At 36.8% G+C, this 19,840-nt stretch overlaps 2 protein-coding genes across 2 annotated transcripts in view; both read right to left on the reverse strand.

Annotated features, from left to right (window-relative positions):
• Positions 1-17,060, reverse strand: part of LOC117572595 (IQ motif and SEC7 domain-containing protein 1) — a 47,144-nt gene extending 30,084 nt beyond the window's left edge. Inside the window, exon 1 of the mRNA XM_034255503.2 lies at positions 16,224-17,060. Coding sequence (XP_034111394.1) covers positions 16,224-16,531 — 308 coding nt within the window. The 5' untranslated portion in view covers positions 16,532-17,060. The remainder of the gene's footprint in view (positions 1-16,223) is intronic.
• A 387-nt stretch (positions 17,061-17,447) lies between these two features.
• LOC117570806 (DNA-directed RNA polymerase III subunit RPC5) lies at positions 17,448-19,277 on the reverse strand. The gene is made up of 2 exons (XM_034252661.2): positions 18,087-19,277; positions 17,448-17,856 (listed from the first exon to the last, which is right to left on the reverse strand). The coding sequence occupies exons 1-2, from the start codon at positions 19,185-19,187 to the stop codon at positions 17,497-17,499; spliced, it is 1,461 nt and encodes a 486-aa protein (XP_034108552.1). The 5' UTR covers positions 19,188-19,277; the 3' UTR covers positions 17,448-17,496.
• Positions 19,278-19,840: the final 563 nt, after the last annotated feature.

The following is a 19,840-nucleotide window of genomic DNA, read 5'->3' on the forward strand; positions in this document are numbered from 1 at the left end:
GCTACAACAACAAAAAAAAAATACAACAAGAAAGAAAATAAACCTTATTCCTCTTGGCAGTTTCTTTGTGCATTTGATTGTGTGAAAAAGAGCAAAAGAAAAACTCAACAACAAAGTTCAAAAGTTTGTGAATGCGCTTCTCATGGATTAATTTTTGAAGCGACAAGTGGACACGTTGCACTGTGGAGAGTGGAGAGTGTAGACAAGTGGAGTTTGGAGTGTGGGAGAGAAAGAAACATGCTCTCGGGTGCACGCCCCCCAATTGAAATGGGTCAAACGCATTAGTGGCACGACAACGACGCATCAGAAATGCAACTTTGAACTAGATAAAAATTGTTGAGTTGTATCTTTTCTCTCTGCGATGTTGTTGCTGCTCCCCTCTGAAGCTAAGACAAACAAACTGAAAGATGAGAAGCCAAAACAAACCCAAAGAATGCTTCAAGTGTAAACAAAAGCGCAGCAGCTCCAACAACAACAACTCACAGAATTATCATCGAAATGAACTCGAAATGAAAATGGAAAATGGAAATGAAGCTGCAGACCAACTTCGAGTAGGCAAATTGTGTGTGTGTCTGGCTGGAAAAAGCAAAAGAATTTTCTATATCCAGCTGCCAAGAAGATGACAAGTTATTAGCTAGGTGCAGTACTTAAACTGAATGTAACTGCAAATTTAGCACTCGCTGCTCATGGCAGCTAATTATGATAAATAAATAATCAAGAATTGCATTCCTAAGAAGCAGTCGACTCTCTCTCTCGAGGAAAATGGGAAAAAGGGAGATGTCTGTCTGTCAGTCAGCGAGCAAAATTTGTATAAATGGAGCAGCTGCCAACCATGCCAATCTCCCCTCTCTGTCTCCCCCTCAGCTTCTCTCTCTGTCGTTCTTTGTCAACTGTGTAAAAGTCAGCAAACGCTAAAGAGCACACCAGGAGGGAGCCGCGCATATTCAGAGGGGGGAAGGGGAAAGGGAGGCTGCAGTGGGGCATGCAACTTCAGTGCACTTCATGTTGCAGTTTGGGGTGGAGGCGCCTCAAAACACGGTCTTTGACACATTATAAAATCGCATGGCGAAGTCATTAAGGACTATTAAATGCTCTACATTAACTGCAAAATAAATTCAGATTACAAAATAATGAGAACTTAATATTCCAGCTAATTATAGTTAAGAATATGTTAAATAAGTTTTATTCTTATTCATTTATTATTCTAATTTAGATTACGAGTTAACTGCAACTTAATATTCCACCTAATTATAGTTAAGAATATGTTAAATAAGTTTTAGTTTTATTCATTTGTTATTTAAATTCAGATTACGACATAATTGCAACTTAATATTTGAGCTAATTATAGTTTAGAATATGTTAAATCAGTTTTATTCTTATACTTTTATGAGCATGTTATTAATCAAGCACTTTTTTACGTGCTCAACTCGAGTTTAATTAGATTATCTTTCTACTTTACTATCTTTTCAATTTCTTGCACTTGTCCGAGTAATAATGATTAGCCAGTTGGGTGTGGAAATGAGTGTTTCGTTTATTAGATAGCTGCGTTATTTGCACTTGAACTTATCAATTTCAATTGCTTTTTTTATTGTTGTAGAAAACTGAGCACAAAGCAGGAGATTGCGTTAGAATTGCCATGAAAGTATGACAATGGCAGAAGTGGAACTTGTTGATTTGTTTTCAAACTTCGATAGTTTTGTCGGTGAAACTTCATTGAAGAGATAATTGTTGGCTGCTAAATCGGATTTTCCTACTTCAAATTTATGAAATTAATCTTTAACTAGAACTTTGAAGTTTAGTTTGCCATGGACTACAAAAGTATTGTAGATATTGATATAAGATATTGATAGACTTGAAGTATATTGTAGATATTGATATACGATATTGACAACTTATCTAAGACACGAACATGTTGAGCTTGTTAATTCTAAAGCTTGAATTGTTGCCATCGAGTAGATAAGTTAAAACTCTTGTATCTTAATTATATGCATAGATTGTGAACTCATTAGAAATATAAAATATGCCACAACTTGTTGATTCCTTACTATAGTATTGGCTTCAATGATCATTTCTTACTTTAGTATTGGCTTCTATGATCTTTCTTAAATCATTTAGTACACAGAGAGAAATCAAGATTGAAAAATGTTGATTTAAGATTCTTTCGATCTTAAGACAAAAAATAAAATCTAGAAATATTTTAAGTTGAAAAATCTTACACAGAGAGAAATAAATCTAACATAGATTGAAAAATGTTGATTTAAGATTCTTTCGATCTGAAGACAAAAAATACAATCTTGAAATATTTTAGGTTGAAAAAATCTTGAGTCAAAATTTGTGTGCTGAATTTGTATTTGAAGATTAAAAACATCTTATTTTAAGATTAAAGACTTTTTATTTTAAGATTAAAATCTTGATTAAAAAAAGTTTTATTCTAGATTGAAAAGAAGATATAGATTATAAATTCTGGAATATGATTTTTGGCTTGTCAACTCAAGATCTGTTAAGCTGAAATTGAGTTTACTAAATTCTAAGTTAATAACTAAACTTGCAAAGTAATGAATAAAGTTAAGTTGAATTTCAGTTGATAACCAAACGTTCAAAGTATAGAATATACTTCAAAGTTAAAGTTTAGTTACTAAAATTGGTTGTACATATTTCGGTATATCAGACAGTTTTCCCATCTCAAATCTGAAGCTATTTTGCAGCTTTCAAGCTGCATCTCAAAGTGAAGATGCTTCAGTCAGGAGTTCAACAGACGCTGCACAAGAACAAAGAGGAGAAAAACGCATTGAAAGAAATGCCATTGGGCCGAGCGTTGTTCCACTGGGAAAGATGCATGCAAAACGCCTCCGCCCCCGCGTCTTCAGTCTGCACTCCCTTCGCGCTGCAGTTAGAGCCCTCAAGAGAGGCCCTGCAGCGAAGGAAGAGGAGAGGAGAGAGGAAGGTAGGGAAGTTGAAGTGAGCGCCACAGGACGATGACGTTTCGTTAGGCGTAGGAAAAGTGTGCTGAGATTTTGTTGTGCTGCATATTTGCGAAAAATTGCAAGCGACTTTTCTAGAGAATGAGAATGAGAGAAATGAAATGGGCACAACAGCCATAACTAAACACACACACACACGGAGGCGGTTTTGGTTGCATCAACGCGTCATCCCCAATGTGTCATTGTGTGAGTGCGCTCGTGAGTGTTTCCACTGTAGTATATATTTTTCATCTTCTTCTCTGTTGCTGCTATTTTTTTGGGTGCGTTGTATGTGGTGGAATGAATACTTTTACAGTTTGTTAAACTCTATTTTTAGAGCGTTTGCGACGCGGCGGCCACAAGGAAAAATCTGCGTTGCCTTGATGTTGTTTTTGGACCATGTATATTTACATATATATCGGTGTATGTGTGTGTGTGTGTGTGGGGGCGCTTGTTGGCTTAGTTATTGAAGAGTCTGTTGCATGTTTTGTTAATATGACAAACACGAATTGAGACTTTAAAAACATTTCGGGAATCAAGCGATTGCTTCAATTTGTCACGTCTAGACTAGAGTTAGGGGGTGGAGGAGGGAGGTAGGTAGGAGACGAAGCTGTGTTAATTGGGTAGCGTAATTAAAATAGAGCGAGACAGCAAAGAGTAAAGGTGTGTGTGTGTGTGTTGGGGGTGCTGTAGACGCAATTAACGTTAACTTAATTTTCATGAAAGTGCCAATGAATGTGGCATGCAACAAGCATGTGCAAAGACTCGCTTGCTCCTCCAGCTGTGGGTGATGTCCGTCTGTTTGTGAATCGATATAAACGTTTAGTTTATGTTTGTTTGTCTTCCCACGGCAACACGTTGAACTCAATCATCGTCCCAGGTTTGCTCTCAATGCTGCTGCTGCAACTATGATGATGATTTCTATACCGCAAAACCAAGTCGACACTGCAGTGTAATATAATCACAAGTCCGGCAGGCAGGCAGGCAAAAAACAACAAGTAAGAAAGCTACAGTCGAGTGTACTCGACTGTGAGATACCCGCTACCCATTTTGAATAAAAGACATATATTTTGCGGTATTATTCTCAAAAAATGCCAAATATACTGCAAAAAATACTACAAAATATACCAAATGGTATATGTGGTATATCGATATAGTACCGCATTCGAAATATACCATAGACGGCACAATATACCAGATTGTCAGCCAAAGCAACTAAGACCCCTAGTAAGAAGGCGTTTTTGCCCATACAAAAGTATTTCTTTAATAACTTCGACAATTTTTATCTGATCGCAAACAAATTTTCAGGAATCATAACTACTATAGTTACTATTGAATATACCAAATTGAAATATTAAATTACGCTTGTTATTCGATTTTTTTGATTTGCAGGGGCGGAAGTGGACATGGCAAAAATTTGAAACAAACTTGATCTGCGTGCAAACATGACAAATGCTGTCGAAAAAAAAATTATAGCTCTATCTCTTATAGTCTCTGAGATCCAGTGTTTCATACGGACGGACGGACAGACGGACAGACGGACATGGCTAGATCGTCTCGGCTGTTGACGCTGATCAAGAATATATACACTTTATAGGGTCGGAGATGCCTCCTTCTACCTGTTACATACATTTCCTGTTTTCACAAAGTTATAATACCCTTTTACCCTATGGGTATCGGGTATAACAACAACTCAACTCAAACTCAGCTCGGTTCAACTCTCTAAACAGCCAACTATGTTACACCAAAGAGAGTCATAATACGAGCAACTAAGTAGAAACAACATTTGCAACTGCAATAACAACACAACTAACAACAACTAAAATAACAACAACAATTGCAGTAACTACAAAGGCTACAAAATAGTCAGTAACTAGAAATCACACACAAGTAAAAATCTCTGCTCGAAGTTCGAATGCACTCGAATGTTTGTAATCCGGGGCAACAACAAGCTGGGTTTCAATTTCCAGATTACGCCTGTTAAATCAACTTTGAAAATAGAAATTGTTGATTCACATGGAAAATGCATTTATTGATTGCGACTTCGTTTCAAGTGTGTGTTTGTGTTTGTAAACATGTGAATACTTTGGAAATGCGTCTGCCTCAATCAAAGAGTGAATGGCCATGAATATTAACAAGTAAATAATGATCGATAACACGCCTCGAGAGTGTTTGATTATTATGCTCAAATATATTTTATTGACTCTGACAACTTATGGCTATAGAAAGCGATTTCAATAAAGTAAAATAGTTTATTTTTATTTGTGCTGGCTATTAATGTTTTGAAAATATCGTGATGACAATAATTTATGAATTTATATGATCGAAAGTTGAACCAGAAGTTAAGTGATTATTATAAATGCAAGTAAGGGAATGCAAGAAAAAATCACTTATGAAATATGTATATTCATTTGATAAAAATATGAAGTTAAATTCTAATTTCTATTTGTGCAAAAACGAAAATAAAAATAAGAGTAGTTTTATTTTCCTTAGAATCAAAATAGTGCGGTATTATCATTTAAACATACCAAATTAAAATACCAAAAATACTGAAATATACTGAAGCATGTATTTGGTATATTGGTTAAAAAACTGCTGTCCCGAAAAAAATCTAGCTTAATTTCTTACAGACAGACAGATAAATAGCGGGTATAAAATACTGAAAAAATACTAAAACATGCCAAAATGTATATTCGGTATATTTTTTTAAAAAGTTCTATCCAAATATAGCTCTATATCTTATATAGACAGACGGATAACAGGTATAAAATACTGAAAAAATACTGAATCATACCGAAATATAAAACTTGGCAAAGTTATAATGCAATGATCTGCAATTAATGCAGTTGAGAAGCATGCTAAATCTTTGCTTTATCAAAGAAGCATTAGAAATAGAAATTGAGTAAGAATCGTAAGCTTTTTTCTTAACCAAATAAGATAAGAAATAGAAATTGAGAATGAATTGTATTCGAATTTCTCGTTGGTATATAATTATACTACAGAATGTATAATTATACTGTATAATTTTGCTATAGAATATTTAAATTACAAATGTAAAAGAAAAAGCTAAAAACTTAAAGTATTCTACTCACAATATATAATATTATATAGTATAGATTGATACTCTTCAAATAAATTACACACGCAGGATAATTTTTAGATTATTTCTATAAATTAATTGCTACAAACCGCAGCAGATTAAATATATTGATTAGAGACGCATCTAGTATTTTCCTTCCCATAGAATTTATATAATAGAATTTGCTTTTTATTGTGATTTAACGGGTGACAAAAGACACGAGTCGTGAACATACTCTCAATTTTACTCTCCACTGTAGACAGATCTGATCAACTACAAAACAACAGATAAAAGCCAGTTTATTCATCTTTCAATATTAAACAATGTCCAAAACGTAATTAAATTATCAGCATTACTTCAATTACGCTGCCCCTTATTAAAAATTCAGCATGCTCGTCTCGCTTATTAGAGTATAATTCAACAACTGGTTGTGAGCACTGGGCAGCGACACCAAGTGACCAACGAGGGGGAGAGAGGGGGCGCAGGGAAACGCACTGAGAGTGAGTGGAAGACAGAGAGATGAGATGAGAGCAGAGGGGAGAAGGGAGATAGCGAAGAGAGGGAGGCTATATGACGACGCTGCTGACAATCGATTAATGGGCCACGTAAATGGCTATCTTCTGGTTGGTTGCTTGGTTGGTTGGTTGACTGGTTGCTCGTGGTTTTTCTTGGCTAGCTGGTCAACTTGGTGTTGACCAAGTTGGAGTGCTTGGGTCAGAGCGCTAAAGCGTTGAGCTAACTGAATTCGCTTTCAATTTGCATGTTTTTCAGTTTTCGTTTCGATTCACGTTTTGTCGTTTTCGATTTCGCTTTTTATTTGTAATTTGGTTGAATGAATGAAATAAACATAAACACGGCATTAATACACAAAATACGAGTCGATCGATTGAGTGTGTGTTGTTGGTAATACATATAAATTTTATATTCATATTCGTGTGTATTTATTGTGGGCGTATTTGCTGAATGCGTCTCAAGCGGCGCCGTTGCGACGACGCTGACGACGGTCACCAATCACTTGGCGACTGCGCACAGCACGAACACAGAGAGGGGGTGAAGAGGGGGAGACGTGTTGCCGCTGGCTGCGTCCGTTGACGTTGGCGAGTTGAGGTTGCACAGAGAGAGAGAGCTAAGGTCAAGCCCCAAGAGCTGCCGCTGATGAGTGATGAGCGGCGGTGGCAAGTTGTATTTGTCGCCCAAAAAAAAAAAAATAAAAAATAAACCTAAAAATATAAATCGCAAAGCGCCCACACACACACACACGCTCACACACACACACTCGCACAGCTGTTGAATTGACGTGCTTTTAATTTTCGAAAAATTAAATTTGAATATGCGGGGGAACTCGAAGGCAGAGACGGAGGAAGCTGCTGTTGCTGCTGATGTCGCTGCACTCAAAAACCGATAAAGTGTCTAAGGGGGGAAAAAAAGAGAGAAGGGGCAAAGCTGTATGAGTATGAGTATGAGTGTGTGTGTGGAAATTAAGCAACGACGCATTTTCTTGGCACCAGACGCAATTGGGGCGTGCTGCTGCATGGGGCATGAGGCAAGAGGCAAGCAGCAAGCGGCAAGCAGCTTGAGGCGTGGTGCGTGGCCAATCGGGGGGTCAGCTGTAAGCTGAAGGAAGTACGCACTCATAGCCCTGAGGGGAAGATGGCGCATTGAATTTGGGTCAATGTACAAAAGACAAAACAAAAAAAAAATGAAAATCAAATGCCCAAAAACAAAAGCACATATATTTTTCATTCTCTCATTTTTCTTCGTTTTTCATTCTTGTCGTTTTTTAATGTTTTTATAATTTTTACAAAACAGAAGAAGAAAATAAACACACATTGCATCTTTTTAATTACTGTTTTGAAAGAAATTTTTGCTCGATTTTTATGCTGCGCAGTCGTTAATTGATTGACGACTTCGAGACTTCTTCCAGAGACACGCGCCCTCAACAGTTGACCCCAAATTGAAGAATGTTGGAAATTACGGCAAGGAAAAGCTGCCACAAAGCAAATGCTGCAGCTGCTGCCTCAAAACACACACATTTGAGTATTGCAAAAGCCCTAGAACGGAAGTGGCTGTCACTTTACATTCCTTGAGATTTTCCACAATCCATTCCATAGCCATAGCTCACAGCTAAACTATATAGATGATGCGATTACAGATAATGCCATTTGCACTCATCTTTAGTCAGCTTCCGCTTTAAGAACATCACATTGTAATATGACAAAGAAGAGACACTTTTTTTATCTTATCCAACGAGGAAAACATATTGTGGAAGGTGTTGCTCAAGTCAGACAATCAGAACTATACTACAGACTCTTACATCTTTATGACATGAGCAGCTTAGGGAGATTATAAAAGACATTGAGATAAGAATGCAAATGAAACTGAAACTGAAGACTTCATGATTAATGTAAATTAATCTAAAGATAGAACTTATCTTTACATGTAACTTTATGAGTTAAGCTACTATGATTAAGAATGAAAACATTGATGATGATTTCAAAAGAGTTTAAAAGATTTGTCATCATCAGATGTGTTTTAAAGAAATATCGTATTATATTCAATACTTTCCCATACTTACCTAAACTATGCAATTCTATTATATCCTATTATACATATTCTATCCTATTTTATCCTATTCTATTCTATTCTATCCTATCCTATCCTATGCTACCTTATGTCACCCTATCCAATCCTATCTTATGCTGTCCTATCGTATCCTATCCTATCATATTAAGAAATAAAACATTGATGATGATTTTGAAATAGTTTGAAAGGGTTGCCGTCATAAGATGATCGTATTCGTATCCTATACTATACATACCTAACCTAAGCTATCCTTATACTAACTAGATTAGTATCTTATCCTATCCTATCACATCTTATGCTGTCCTATTATATTCTATCTTACCCTACACTAATCTATACTATTCTATCCTATTGTATCCTATCCTTTCCTTTCCTTTCCCTTCCGTTTCTTTCCTTTTCTTTCCTATCCGATCCTATGTTAGGATGAAACATGTCTTACTCTATTCTATCCTATCCTAACCTATGCTACCCTGTTCTATTCTATACGATAGTATCCTATCGTATCATATTATGAATGAAAACATCCTATCCTATTCTTCTTTATACTAACTAGGTTAGTATCTTATCCTATTCTAACCCATCTTATGCTGTCCTATTCTATCCTATCTTACCCTACACTAATCTATGCTACCCTATCCTATGCTATCCTATCCTATCCTACCTTATCCTAGCTTATATTATCCTTTCCTATTTTATGCTATCCCACCCTATAATAATCTAACGTATGCTACCCTATCCTATTCTTTTCTGCAAGTTTCTTTTAACTGTTTTATATGCAAGTCTTGTTTAAACAATGTTGTTTTTCTATAGTTAAATTAACAACATATTGCACCATTGATTTCTCTTTGCAAAACTGCTAAATAAACAATACACAAGTCAGCTTCAAATACGAACTTCGTAATATCAGGGTTAAGGTTAAAACTCAGTCGAAATTTGGCAACAAAAATCTTGCCAAAACTAGAACAATAGGCTTAGTTAGCTCATTATGAGCTGCTGTAACTGCTGACCATAACTAGAGACGTATTCGAGTAGCGGGTCTTCTTCTTCGTTAGTTCTCTCCATAATGAAATAAAATCAAAAAGCGAATCCCACATAGTGAATTTTGCCATTTTTGGGTCAATGAAATACGGAATCGGAATTGGAATTGGAATTGTACCAAAGTTGTGATGATCGTGAACCGTGTTTCTGAGTGTGTGTTATGGCCAAGTTAGGCGAGTTGTGTTGTCCACGAGCTTGTCAAGCAGCGACAGAAAGAGCAAAAAATGCTGCACGAGTCGGAAGTTGGTTGTAGGAGACGATAACGAGCCGCATTCCCAGTTTCAGTTTAAGTCACAGTCTCAGTCCCAGTTACTGTTACAAGTTGAGTTACAGTTCAATTTACATGGCCATCAATCATCGTCAAAGCCGCCGAAGCTCAAGCAACACACAACAAATGCAAAATGTCTCCCGCAAATTGATTACATTGTGCCTTTTTTTGTTGTTGTGCACAGTCAAAACTAATCCACAAAGACTTAAGACTTAAGCTGACTGCTTGCAAAGTGTTTTCATATTTATATTTTTTGCAAGTGAAATTCGCATGTGAAGCGAAGGCCCCGAGCACAGCAATAACAACCGCAATAGCTTGAGACGCCAGTGGCATTGTTTATTAAACATTTCAAAATGATATAGACAAGTGATTTTAATTATTATTCTTTTACCACTGCTGCTGTTTGGTTGCTCGATGATCTCATTTTTCAATTGAAAAACTGTTTTTTTTTTTTGCTGTATTTCGGGCAGCTCATGAGAAAAGTGTTTTATATTTTGTTTATTGCATGCGTAATAAATAATTATCTGTATGTTTACGAGTTCGTATTGTTGTCTAGTCAAACACAGAAAGAGGGAGGACTGAGGGGGAGTGACTCCACTTGGCTCCCACAGACTCAACTCGCTGTCTGTCTCGAGTGTTCAGCGCTTAGATCAGCACTGTTCCCCTCTCCCCCTTCTATGCTACCCTCACTTCAACTCTTACAGTGCATGTCCATTTAGCATAACTTTTAATTAAAAGCCAACAGCAACAGCAACGACCACGAGAAGAAACAACATTTGCTGCACGCATGTTTTAAAATTAGGTGCCACAACGTCGACGCCCAACAAACAAATGTTGCATGCAAATGAAGAAAAAAAAAAAACTAAATTATAAGTATAAGCTAACCACTAAATTTAACAAGATACTTATCATTGCGAAGCGCAGATTATATCAACGACACCGACCATAAAATACACTTTTACTAATGAAACCGAAATACATCTAAATCTAGATAATAAAATAATACAAATCTAGAACATCAAATCTTTCACTCTAGCAAACTGTTAACAAAGTATTCATAAAATTATAAAGAACATTTTTCCGAGTCATTTAAATATAGAAAAACAAGTTAAGAGAAATAAAGTATTGAAGAGATTTACAAAACAATAAAATATGTCATGGGTTGAACGAATAAATAAAATCTGTTTCATTGCTCAGATATTTCAAACAAAAATAGCTCCAAGAAATATTTTGGTTATTCCCACATACGTTATTAATATAGTGAAATAATCTATATAATAACATTAAAATTTTCCCCAGAAATAATATTCAAATTTAGTATATTTCATTAGAAATTGCGTTAGGCAATTTAAAAATATTTCTCTGGAATTGTGGAACTTTTGGAAAATGATTTCTTTGTAGTAAAATGTATTTATCTACAGAAAACTTTCGATATTATTGTGTATAAACATTTTTCAATAGTTAGTCACTAAATTTGTAGAATATGCATAAATATTTCTGATTATAAGAAATTAGCTTTCAAATATTCCAATCTTTACAAAATAAATGAGCTGCTTAGAAAATTTTGATTTTGTTATATTAAATATCTATTAATATTTTTCCAAATTTCGAATTTTAATAAAAAAGGAAATGTTTTTGACTGTATGCTAATGAAAAACAAGAAAGCCTCAAAAAAAATTTGATAATAAATATCTATTAATATTTTTTCGTAATTTCTAATATTTCTAAAGGGATTTTTGTTTTCACTAACACAATAAAAAAAAATTAAAGGCTCAAAAAATTTGATAATAAATATCTATGAATATTTTTCCTAATTCCTTACTTCTATAAATTTCTTTAACTACATATAATGATTTTAGTTGATTTTATGATGATACAAATCTTGAAATATTTTTCATAACTTTAATGAAAAGGGAAAATTTCTATAATACAAGAAAATTAACCTCAAAAAATTTGATTTAATAATAATATCTTTTCTGATTTACAATTTCTATAAATTGGGAAATTTTTTTTAACAATATCCTAATAAAAAAATCAGAAAGAAAAAATGCAGCTCCAAAAATTTGACTTTATAACAATTAAGTATCTTTACTTTATTCTAAATTCCACACTCTTTAAATTGGGCAGCTATCTTTGTTGAAAAATAAGTTTAGAAAAATTGGAGTCTAAAATGTATAAAATATATTTTTTTCTAGTTCATAATTTCTAAAAAAGAGAAACTTGTTTAACTATAAAAATGTCCTAAAATGAATTTGATTTTATAACAATTAGTATCTTTACTTTATTCTAAATTCCACACTCTATAAATGGGGCGGCAATGTGCAAATACTTATCTAATAATTGCTCATGTGTGGAATCTATTCTTTCCTCGTTGCGTCATGCATAGCAATTGACATTATTTCTATGGAACATACAAGATAAGTCTTATATATGTTTAGGTTTAAGTGTGTATCTAGCATACAAGCACAATTATCTTTTATTTGCTTTGAATTTACCACGCAGCTCTCCTATCTGCAGTATTATGTGACTGATCTACATATTCACCTTTCGCCAAGTTCTTTGACCAAGTTATTGACTTCCCAATAATTCTTGTTTTCTCTCTCTGTCTCTCTTTCTTTATCTATTCTGTATCTTTAACTGTTAAATAGTAGTTTTGGCACAGTGTTCACTCATTAAGTGGTACGAAAACCGTTGCTCATTCCTTTGTTTAACATGCTATCATTCATTTATTCCCCTTCTCTTTCATTCGGATATGTCCATCTCTGTCACTCGCGATGAGCAGCTTAAAAGGGGCGTATGAAATTAATAGACTCTCCAACTTGCTTAATTATCGCACTCGACAGACAATTTTAAAATGGGCAAATGTTTTTTTTTTTTTGTTTGTCGACTTTTTTTAGTTTTTTTTTTACAGCCATTTCCATCCGGAGTTGTTTTGGCCGGCAGGCTGAGCTTAGCTTTATTAGATGATGATAACTTGGCTAATGAGTTGTTCAACTGACAGCAGCAGCACTAGGCGAAAAGCCAACGACATTGTGAATTGTGTTGGCTGACCAAAAGCAGCAGAGCAAACAACACCACAGCAACAACAACAACCACAACAGCAACAAGTAAGAAAGCTACAGTCGAGTGTACTCGACTGTGAGATACCCGCTACCCATTTTGAATAAAAGAAATATATTTTGCGGTATTTTTTTTAAATATACCGACTATACTGCAAAAATACTAAAAATATACCAAATGGTATATTTGGTATATCGATATGGTACCGCATTCAAAATATACAATAGAAGGCACAATATACCAGATTGTCAGCCAAAGCAACTAAGACCCCTAGTAAGTAGGCGTTTTTGCCCATACAAAAGTATTTCTTTAATAACTTCGATAATTTTTATCTGATCGCAACCAAATTTTCAGGAATTAAAACTACTATAGTTATTATTGCATATACCTAAATTCGCACTCTAGCTTTAAAATTAAGCTTGTTATTCGATTTTTTTGATTTGTGGGGGCGGTAGTGGGCGTGGCACAAATTTGAAACAAACTTGATCTGCGTGCAAACATAACAAATGCTGTCGAAAAAAAATTATAGCTCTATCTCTTATAGTCTCTGAGATCCAGTGTTTCATACGGACGGACGGACAGACGGACATGGCTAGATTGTCTCGACTGTTGCTGCTGATCAAGAATATGTATACTTTATAGGGTCGGAGATGCCTCGTTCTACCTGTTACATACATTACTGGCCAGCACAAAGTTATAATACCCTTCTACCCTATGGGTAGCGGGTATAACAACCACAGCAACAACACAAACAACTTCATTTGAGCTGCCCGCGCATTTTCAACGTTTTCATCTTGAGAATGTAGTTTTTTCTTTTTTATTTTATTTTTTTCGTATTTATTCATTTTTTCGTTTGCGTTTTGTTTTATTTAATGCTTGTGCGAAGGTGAACAATGCAAAAAGACAACAACGCCAAAAAGAACCTTTGCCGTCTGATCTTCTGCCTCTCAGCTATAACTCTTTAAAATTTCAGTTTGTATTTTTAGTTTTTTGGTAAATTTTATTTGGCGAGGTTAAACGGGCAGCCAAAAAACAACGGTTAGAGATAACTGAACACTTGCGTTTATTTGCTTAAACGGGTTCAACGCTGGGCATGACCACAAGGCAAAACAAATATTCCCCTCCTCCGTCTCTTCCACCTCAATTAACTTAAATTTTTCGTATCTTTATCTATTTTATTTTCCATCGTTGTGTATTTCAATGTCGATATGTGTCTCTGGCCAATTTATCTTTTGTACTTTGCGTGTTTGCATTGCATTTACTACAACTAATCTGCGACTAAGTTCTTCATTTACTAGCGATGGCAGCGTGGGACTAAACTATAATTACATTAAATATTTAAATGTTGCACAGATATGATTTAGATAGCTCGTTTAATTATGCAATTTTATGGCAGATTTATGCTCGAGTTTATCTTCGTTTTATTAGCATTGTATTATGTGGCAAAAACAAATTTCGAAACAACGTTTTACGATATTCTGATTCGTTTTTTGGAGAATCTACAATTAAAACGCACCCACGCAATATTATTTAATTTGTTATTCATTGATCATCAGCAATGCCGACACTTTACTCACATTATCAATGCGCATTTAAATATTTTACTGCTTTTCTGTTTTAGAATTAAAGCATTAATATTTATTAACATTTGTCAAATTTATTTGTCAGCCAACTTTTTAATTAACAGCCAATTATTTCCGCATTAGCATGAGTTCTCGCAAAAATCGTTTAGTCTCAAGTTTCACGATATTCTAAGTGAATAGCAACCGCTAATTTAATGCAGATTAATGAGTTTCGAAATTGACGTATACTTTTTATTTATTTAATTAATAATTTGCTGAGCATTAACCCTAACAAATTACTCTAAGCTTAAATTTAAAGTTAGTTCATTAGCACGCACTGTCAAATTTTGAGAAGTTCTAATTGAATGGAAACCACTGTATATATTTTAATATAATTATATGAAGATTATGATCCAAGTATGTAAACATCAAATTTTTCTAAATTAAAGTTTACTATTATTAAAATTTCTAAATTAATAATAAGCATCTTTTCTGAGCATAAATTCTCCAAAATTTGGCGATATTTTACTGTCAAATATTAAGAGGTTCTAATTGAATGTCACTGTATATATTTTTAAATAATTTCATGAAGATCATGATCCAAGTATTTTAAATTAAAGTATACTATTTTATTAAAATTTCTTAATTAATAATAAGCATATTTTCTGTTCACAAATTCTCCGAAATTTGAGGATATTTTACCGCCCAATTTTGAGTGCTTTTAATTGAAGAGCAAGCACCGTAAACATTTGAATATAATTTCATGTAGATTAATTGATCATCCATGTTTGTCACTTGCCCTTCATGCTCACATTATCTCAACAATTGAGGGAGACAGTGTGAGAGAGAATTCACCGTGTTGACGTCAATTAAAGCGTATATCAATATCGTAATATTTGTGACTTTTTTATATCGTGCTTTTTGGGTCAGGGCAAAGCAGATACCCTTGGCACGACCCGCAGCACGCTCATCTCTAGCAACATCGATAACAACAATAACAACAACAACAAGTTCGATGTGCAGCTGCCCTAAACTTGCCATTGAATTTCCGTTGGTAAATTCCTAGTTTTTATAAATTTTCGGTCTGCTTATCGATAACCGTTTTGTGTACTGAGTCTTTGTCTAGCATAGTGCGAAGTCGCTTATCAACTAGGCGCATACGATAAGGTGAAAACTACACACACACTTACACACACACAAACACACTTGTACAAGTGTGCGTGTGTATTGACGTCGAAGTGCAAAGCAAACAAATGGCAGGGGAAACGATAAGCATAAAAGCAGAAGCGAAACATACCGAAAAAAATAACAGCGGCCTCTGACTCAGAGTTGCAAAAACCCAAAAAAAAAAAGGGAAAGAAAAAACAATTAAGGTAATAAAAAGAAACAGGCACACTTTTTAATGCTCGCCTCGATCGAAAGTTGGCACCATATTTTGGCCATCAGTGTCACGCACACTAAGAAATTGCACATGAAAAGGGGTTGCAAAAAAACCAGAAAGAAGTTGAAGGAAAAAGTCGTAGCATTTTTTGTTCAGAGCCTTTGCAAAAACCAATTTGACAGCTGGGTCGAGAGCAGGACATGACGCAACAACACTGTGACTCAGTAGTCAAAGTGCCCCCTGTCAATGCCCCCCTCTAGAAACAAGTTAAGCATAAAGTAGTTGTACTCACCCTTCATCCAAATCGAGGGGCAGACGCTTCAGTTCGGACATGTCGAGCTCCAAGCGGAGATTAGCCACCTCGCAGAGCAGACGATCGCGTTCGATGCTGAGCTCCTTGAGCTTGGCGTGCAGCACATTGTTCTCGTGCACCAAATCCTCCACATTGAGTGGGCGTGGCTGTGACTGTGGCAGGGGGCAGAGCATTGAGCTGGCCATGAGCAGCGATTGAGTTGTTTGATGCAACAGCAGCTGTTGTTGCTCCGGAGCGTCAGGCTCGCTGCGCTTTGGTGACAAGGTTTTGTGTTCGGCCTCCGACATTGTCTTAAATATTCTACAAACACACACTATGCACTTTTTTCGTATTTCGTATTTTGTTGTTATGTTATGGCTTAAAAGCGAACATCGCGCCACGCAAACGCACTCGCGACCGCCGCCACCGCAGAGCAAGCGAGATGGGGAGAACACAACACACACACTCGCGCACACACACACACACACGCTCAAGCACAGGAAAAAAAGCGACTTTGAATATCAGTCAAGAAGAAAAGCGAATGAGAAAGAACAACACGACGGAGACAACAAGGCACGAAAGCGACGCCGCCGCAGTCGCAGTTTGCTTTGATTTTAAATTCACTTGATATTCTTTTTCTTGCACTCAACAAATTGGAATTCACTTGATTTGATTTTACTTTGGAATATTTTGATCTTATTGTTGCACTGCGTCGGTGTGTGTTATTTTGGCTGTTGAACAAACTCTTTCAAATTTCGGATTTTCGTCACATGCGCGAGCGACGAGCGAGCGACTTGTGCTTCGGAATCGAGACGAATACGAATACGGCGGCATAGAGTGACCAAACCTGCTGCGTTCATAAATCTACCACTTTAAAATCCAATTTGGCATTACTCAAATGGGATGTGTGGTCGATAACATGTTATGCGGTTTTTTATCGGGCGCATTTAACATGCGACCTTTTAAACATTTCAGAGTATTTAAGATTTATTAAACAATTACTTAAAATGACTTCGAAAAGTCAATTATTTTGTTTATTAAACTTATATATAAAAATTTGTGGCTCTTCAAGAAATAAATGATTTTAAATTAAATTGTTCATCAAACTGTACAGTTTATATTACTGTTAACTGTTGCTTACGCAGTATGCCTCAAACTGTAACACTTAAACTGTATTTTGCTAGAGCAGCTTTAACAGTGTACTCGAACTGATTAGAAACAATCTTGTTAACAAATTTGTTTTATTTTATTATTTGGAACAGTTTAGTAGATGCTACGTTTCAGTTGCGGACAAATGCATCGCAGGAGGCGGCATCGTCGTTGTCGTTGCCGAAGTTGATGGCTGCGATTCACTTTTACGCGTGGAACGCTTGCGCACACGTTTCGTTTCCTTGGCCCAATCCATTTCACTGTACATCTGCTCGGTGGCACGCCAATGCAGCTCCTGACGCTGCACCAGCTCCACATGCTTCTGCTCAAACTCCTTATCTGGGGGCAGGAGCAGCTCCCAACGTTTCGTAGCGGTTACGCGTGCCACAGTCTTCAGAACATCCAGAGTTTCGGCGGGTGGCAATTGAGTGGCAGTCATGACTTGGTTGCGATACAGGAACGAGGTGCGTGAGAATCTAAAGAGCTGCAAGATAAAATTCAAATTATTTCCACTTCTGATCAGAATGTAAACAAGTTCTGTTAAAATTCAAAAATGGCGCCCACTGACTAGCAAAGGTGAGCTGCAAGTTTCGATAAGTTGTCGCAATATATCGATATTTTAGCATGTGAATAGTAACTGAACAGAGTGATCGATTATAAAATAAATGTAAATCACATGGAATTTGTGGAAGGAGGCTTCTGATAATCACTTACTATGTAATCCCTGGCTCGAATCATTTGCTCCGCTGTCACACCATTTGCATGCGATAGCATCTTCTCGGGATAAACGACCTCCGACTTGGGCGCCCAGTTGCCGTGCAACAAGATGCCAACTTGAGGTAATAGCGCCAGCACTTTGTCCGCATTCACATGCGGATCGATGTGCTCAGTCAGAATGTGGAGGACATCAGCAAACGAGAGCAGCTTGGCATCCTTGAGCAGCACACGCAGCTGTTCCAGCAGCGGCATCGTCTTCAACATGGCCTTGTTATAAACTGGCAACACGCTGTTTGCGTCAACCTGTTGCACGTGCTCATCGTGTGGCAGCAGCTTGTTCAGATACTCGCGGGATGGCAACGCCAACGATTGATTCGATTGATGATTTGTGCAGAACATTTTCTGGCGTTCCAACTCCGCTGTCGGCGTATTCCTTGCATGCCAATAGGTTTCGCACCACGGTTCCTCGACAATGCGTTGCACAAAGTTATCGTAGGTGCCTCGCTGTTCCTTTGTTTTCTTGGCAGCAGCGGCGCCAGCGCCGGTGCCACGTGCAAACTTCACCGTCACCTGCTGGGCAACCTCCTCATCATCCATCTCATCGTTTTGTGCCTTTTGTTCCGCCTTGCGTCGCTTGTCCTCCTTGTCGAAGTGGGTGAGCGAGGGCCTCAGTTGCACAATGCTTGCCAATGGCGACAGATGCACCTCCTTATCCTCCGTATAGATGCCCACCACATATTTCGAGATGTCAGTCAGCGAGCGCGAACTTGTAAACGCCTGCTTATCCATAATGCCACGCTTATATGTGGGTCTCTCGGCTCCCTTGGCGGGCACAGCACCATAAGTGTTCTTGCCATCGGCAGCCACTGCGAATTGTTCGCCCTTGAAGCGATCGTAGTGCTTAGACTCGAGATTGAGGCCGAAATCCACTTTGACTTCCTGCGTGAAAGGTTTCACACAGCAGTTAACGACGACAGCATCGTCGTGGTTGGCAATTTCGGTTTTGGTGGGGTACTGGAATAGGTAGAGCTGGTCCTGCAGATGCTTGGATAGAAATACTGGTATCTCCTCCACAATGGGATCGTCGGTATCGTCCATTTCAGTTATTGTTGCAATTTAAATGTAATACTTGCAAATTGTTATTTTTCAGCTGGCCGCATGCGGTCAGTGTGACCGTAAGCTGAATTTAAAAATACACCATTATAAATAAATATACTGTTATATGGTGTGGCCGCTTAGATGTCCATTGAGGCTGCCAGATGTAACGAACTTTTCGATAAGCGATTTATTTCGATAACTATCAAATTTGAAATTCAAGCTATTGGCGCTCAGTTGTTGCATGCACTTGAACCTTGCGGTTAATTGAGTTAAATTACAGCAACTCCAGATCTGCTGACCTTGGGAGAAGTTGTGCTGCCGAGTAAGCGACAGCACACCCGTTTATGATGATTACCATGTCCGCAAATACGTACATAAGTCATCAATCAGCGATACACACATGAATGTAGATTTAATTCACTCGAATATCTTGCGCATAATCCGCTTCCCCTCTGCCCGCTTCGTTCCGCAAGTTGTGTAAATATTTGTTGATGGTGGCAGCAACAACGTCTGTCTGGCCTTATCAATTCAATTGAAAATGTTATTAATAACAATAGCACGCTTTATACGAGAAATGGGAATGTTTGTTGCATCAACACAGACTTGCGGCGTCGTCGTCGTCAACGTCGCGCACGCCCCTCAATGAGTAATCG

The sequence above is a fragment of the Drosophila albomicans genome, chromosome 3 (assembly GCF_009650485.2).
Source record: "Drosophila albomicans strain 15112-1751.03 chromosome 3, ASM965048v2, whole genome shotgun sequence".
Classification (NCBI taxonomy): Eukaryota; Metazoa; Arthropoda; class Insecta; order Diptera; family Drosophilidae; genus Drosophila; species Drosophila albomicans.

Coding starts and splice junctions, on each gene's coding strand:
- LOC117570806 (XM_034252661.2), bottom strand. CDS start 19,187: ATGGACGATACCGACGATCCCATTGTGGAGGAGATACCAGTATTTCTA. Junction 17,857..18,086: donor TTCGAGCCAGGGATTACATA/GTAAGTGATTAT, acceptor TTTATCTTGCAG/CTCTTTAGATTCTCACGCAC.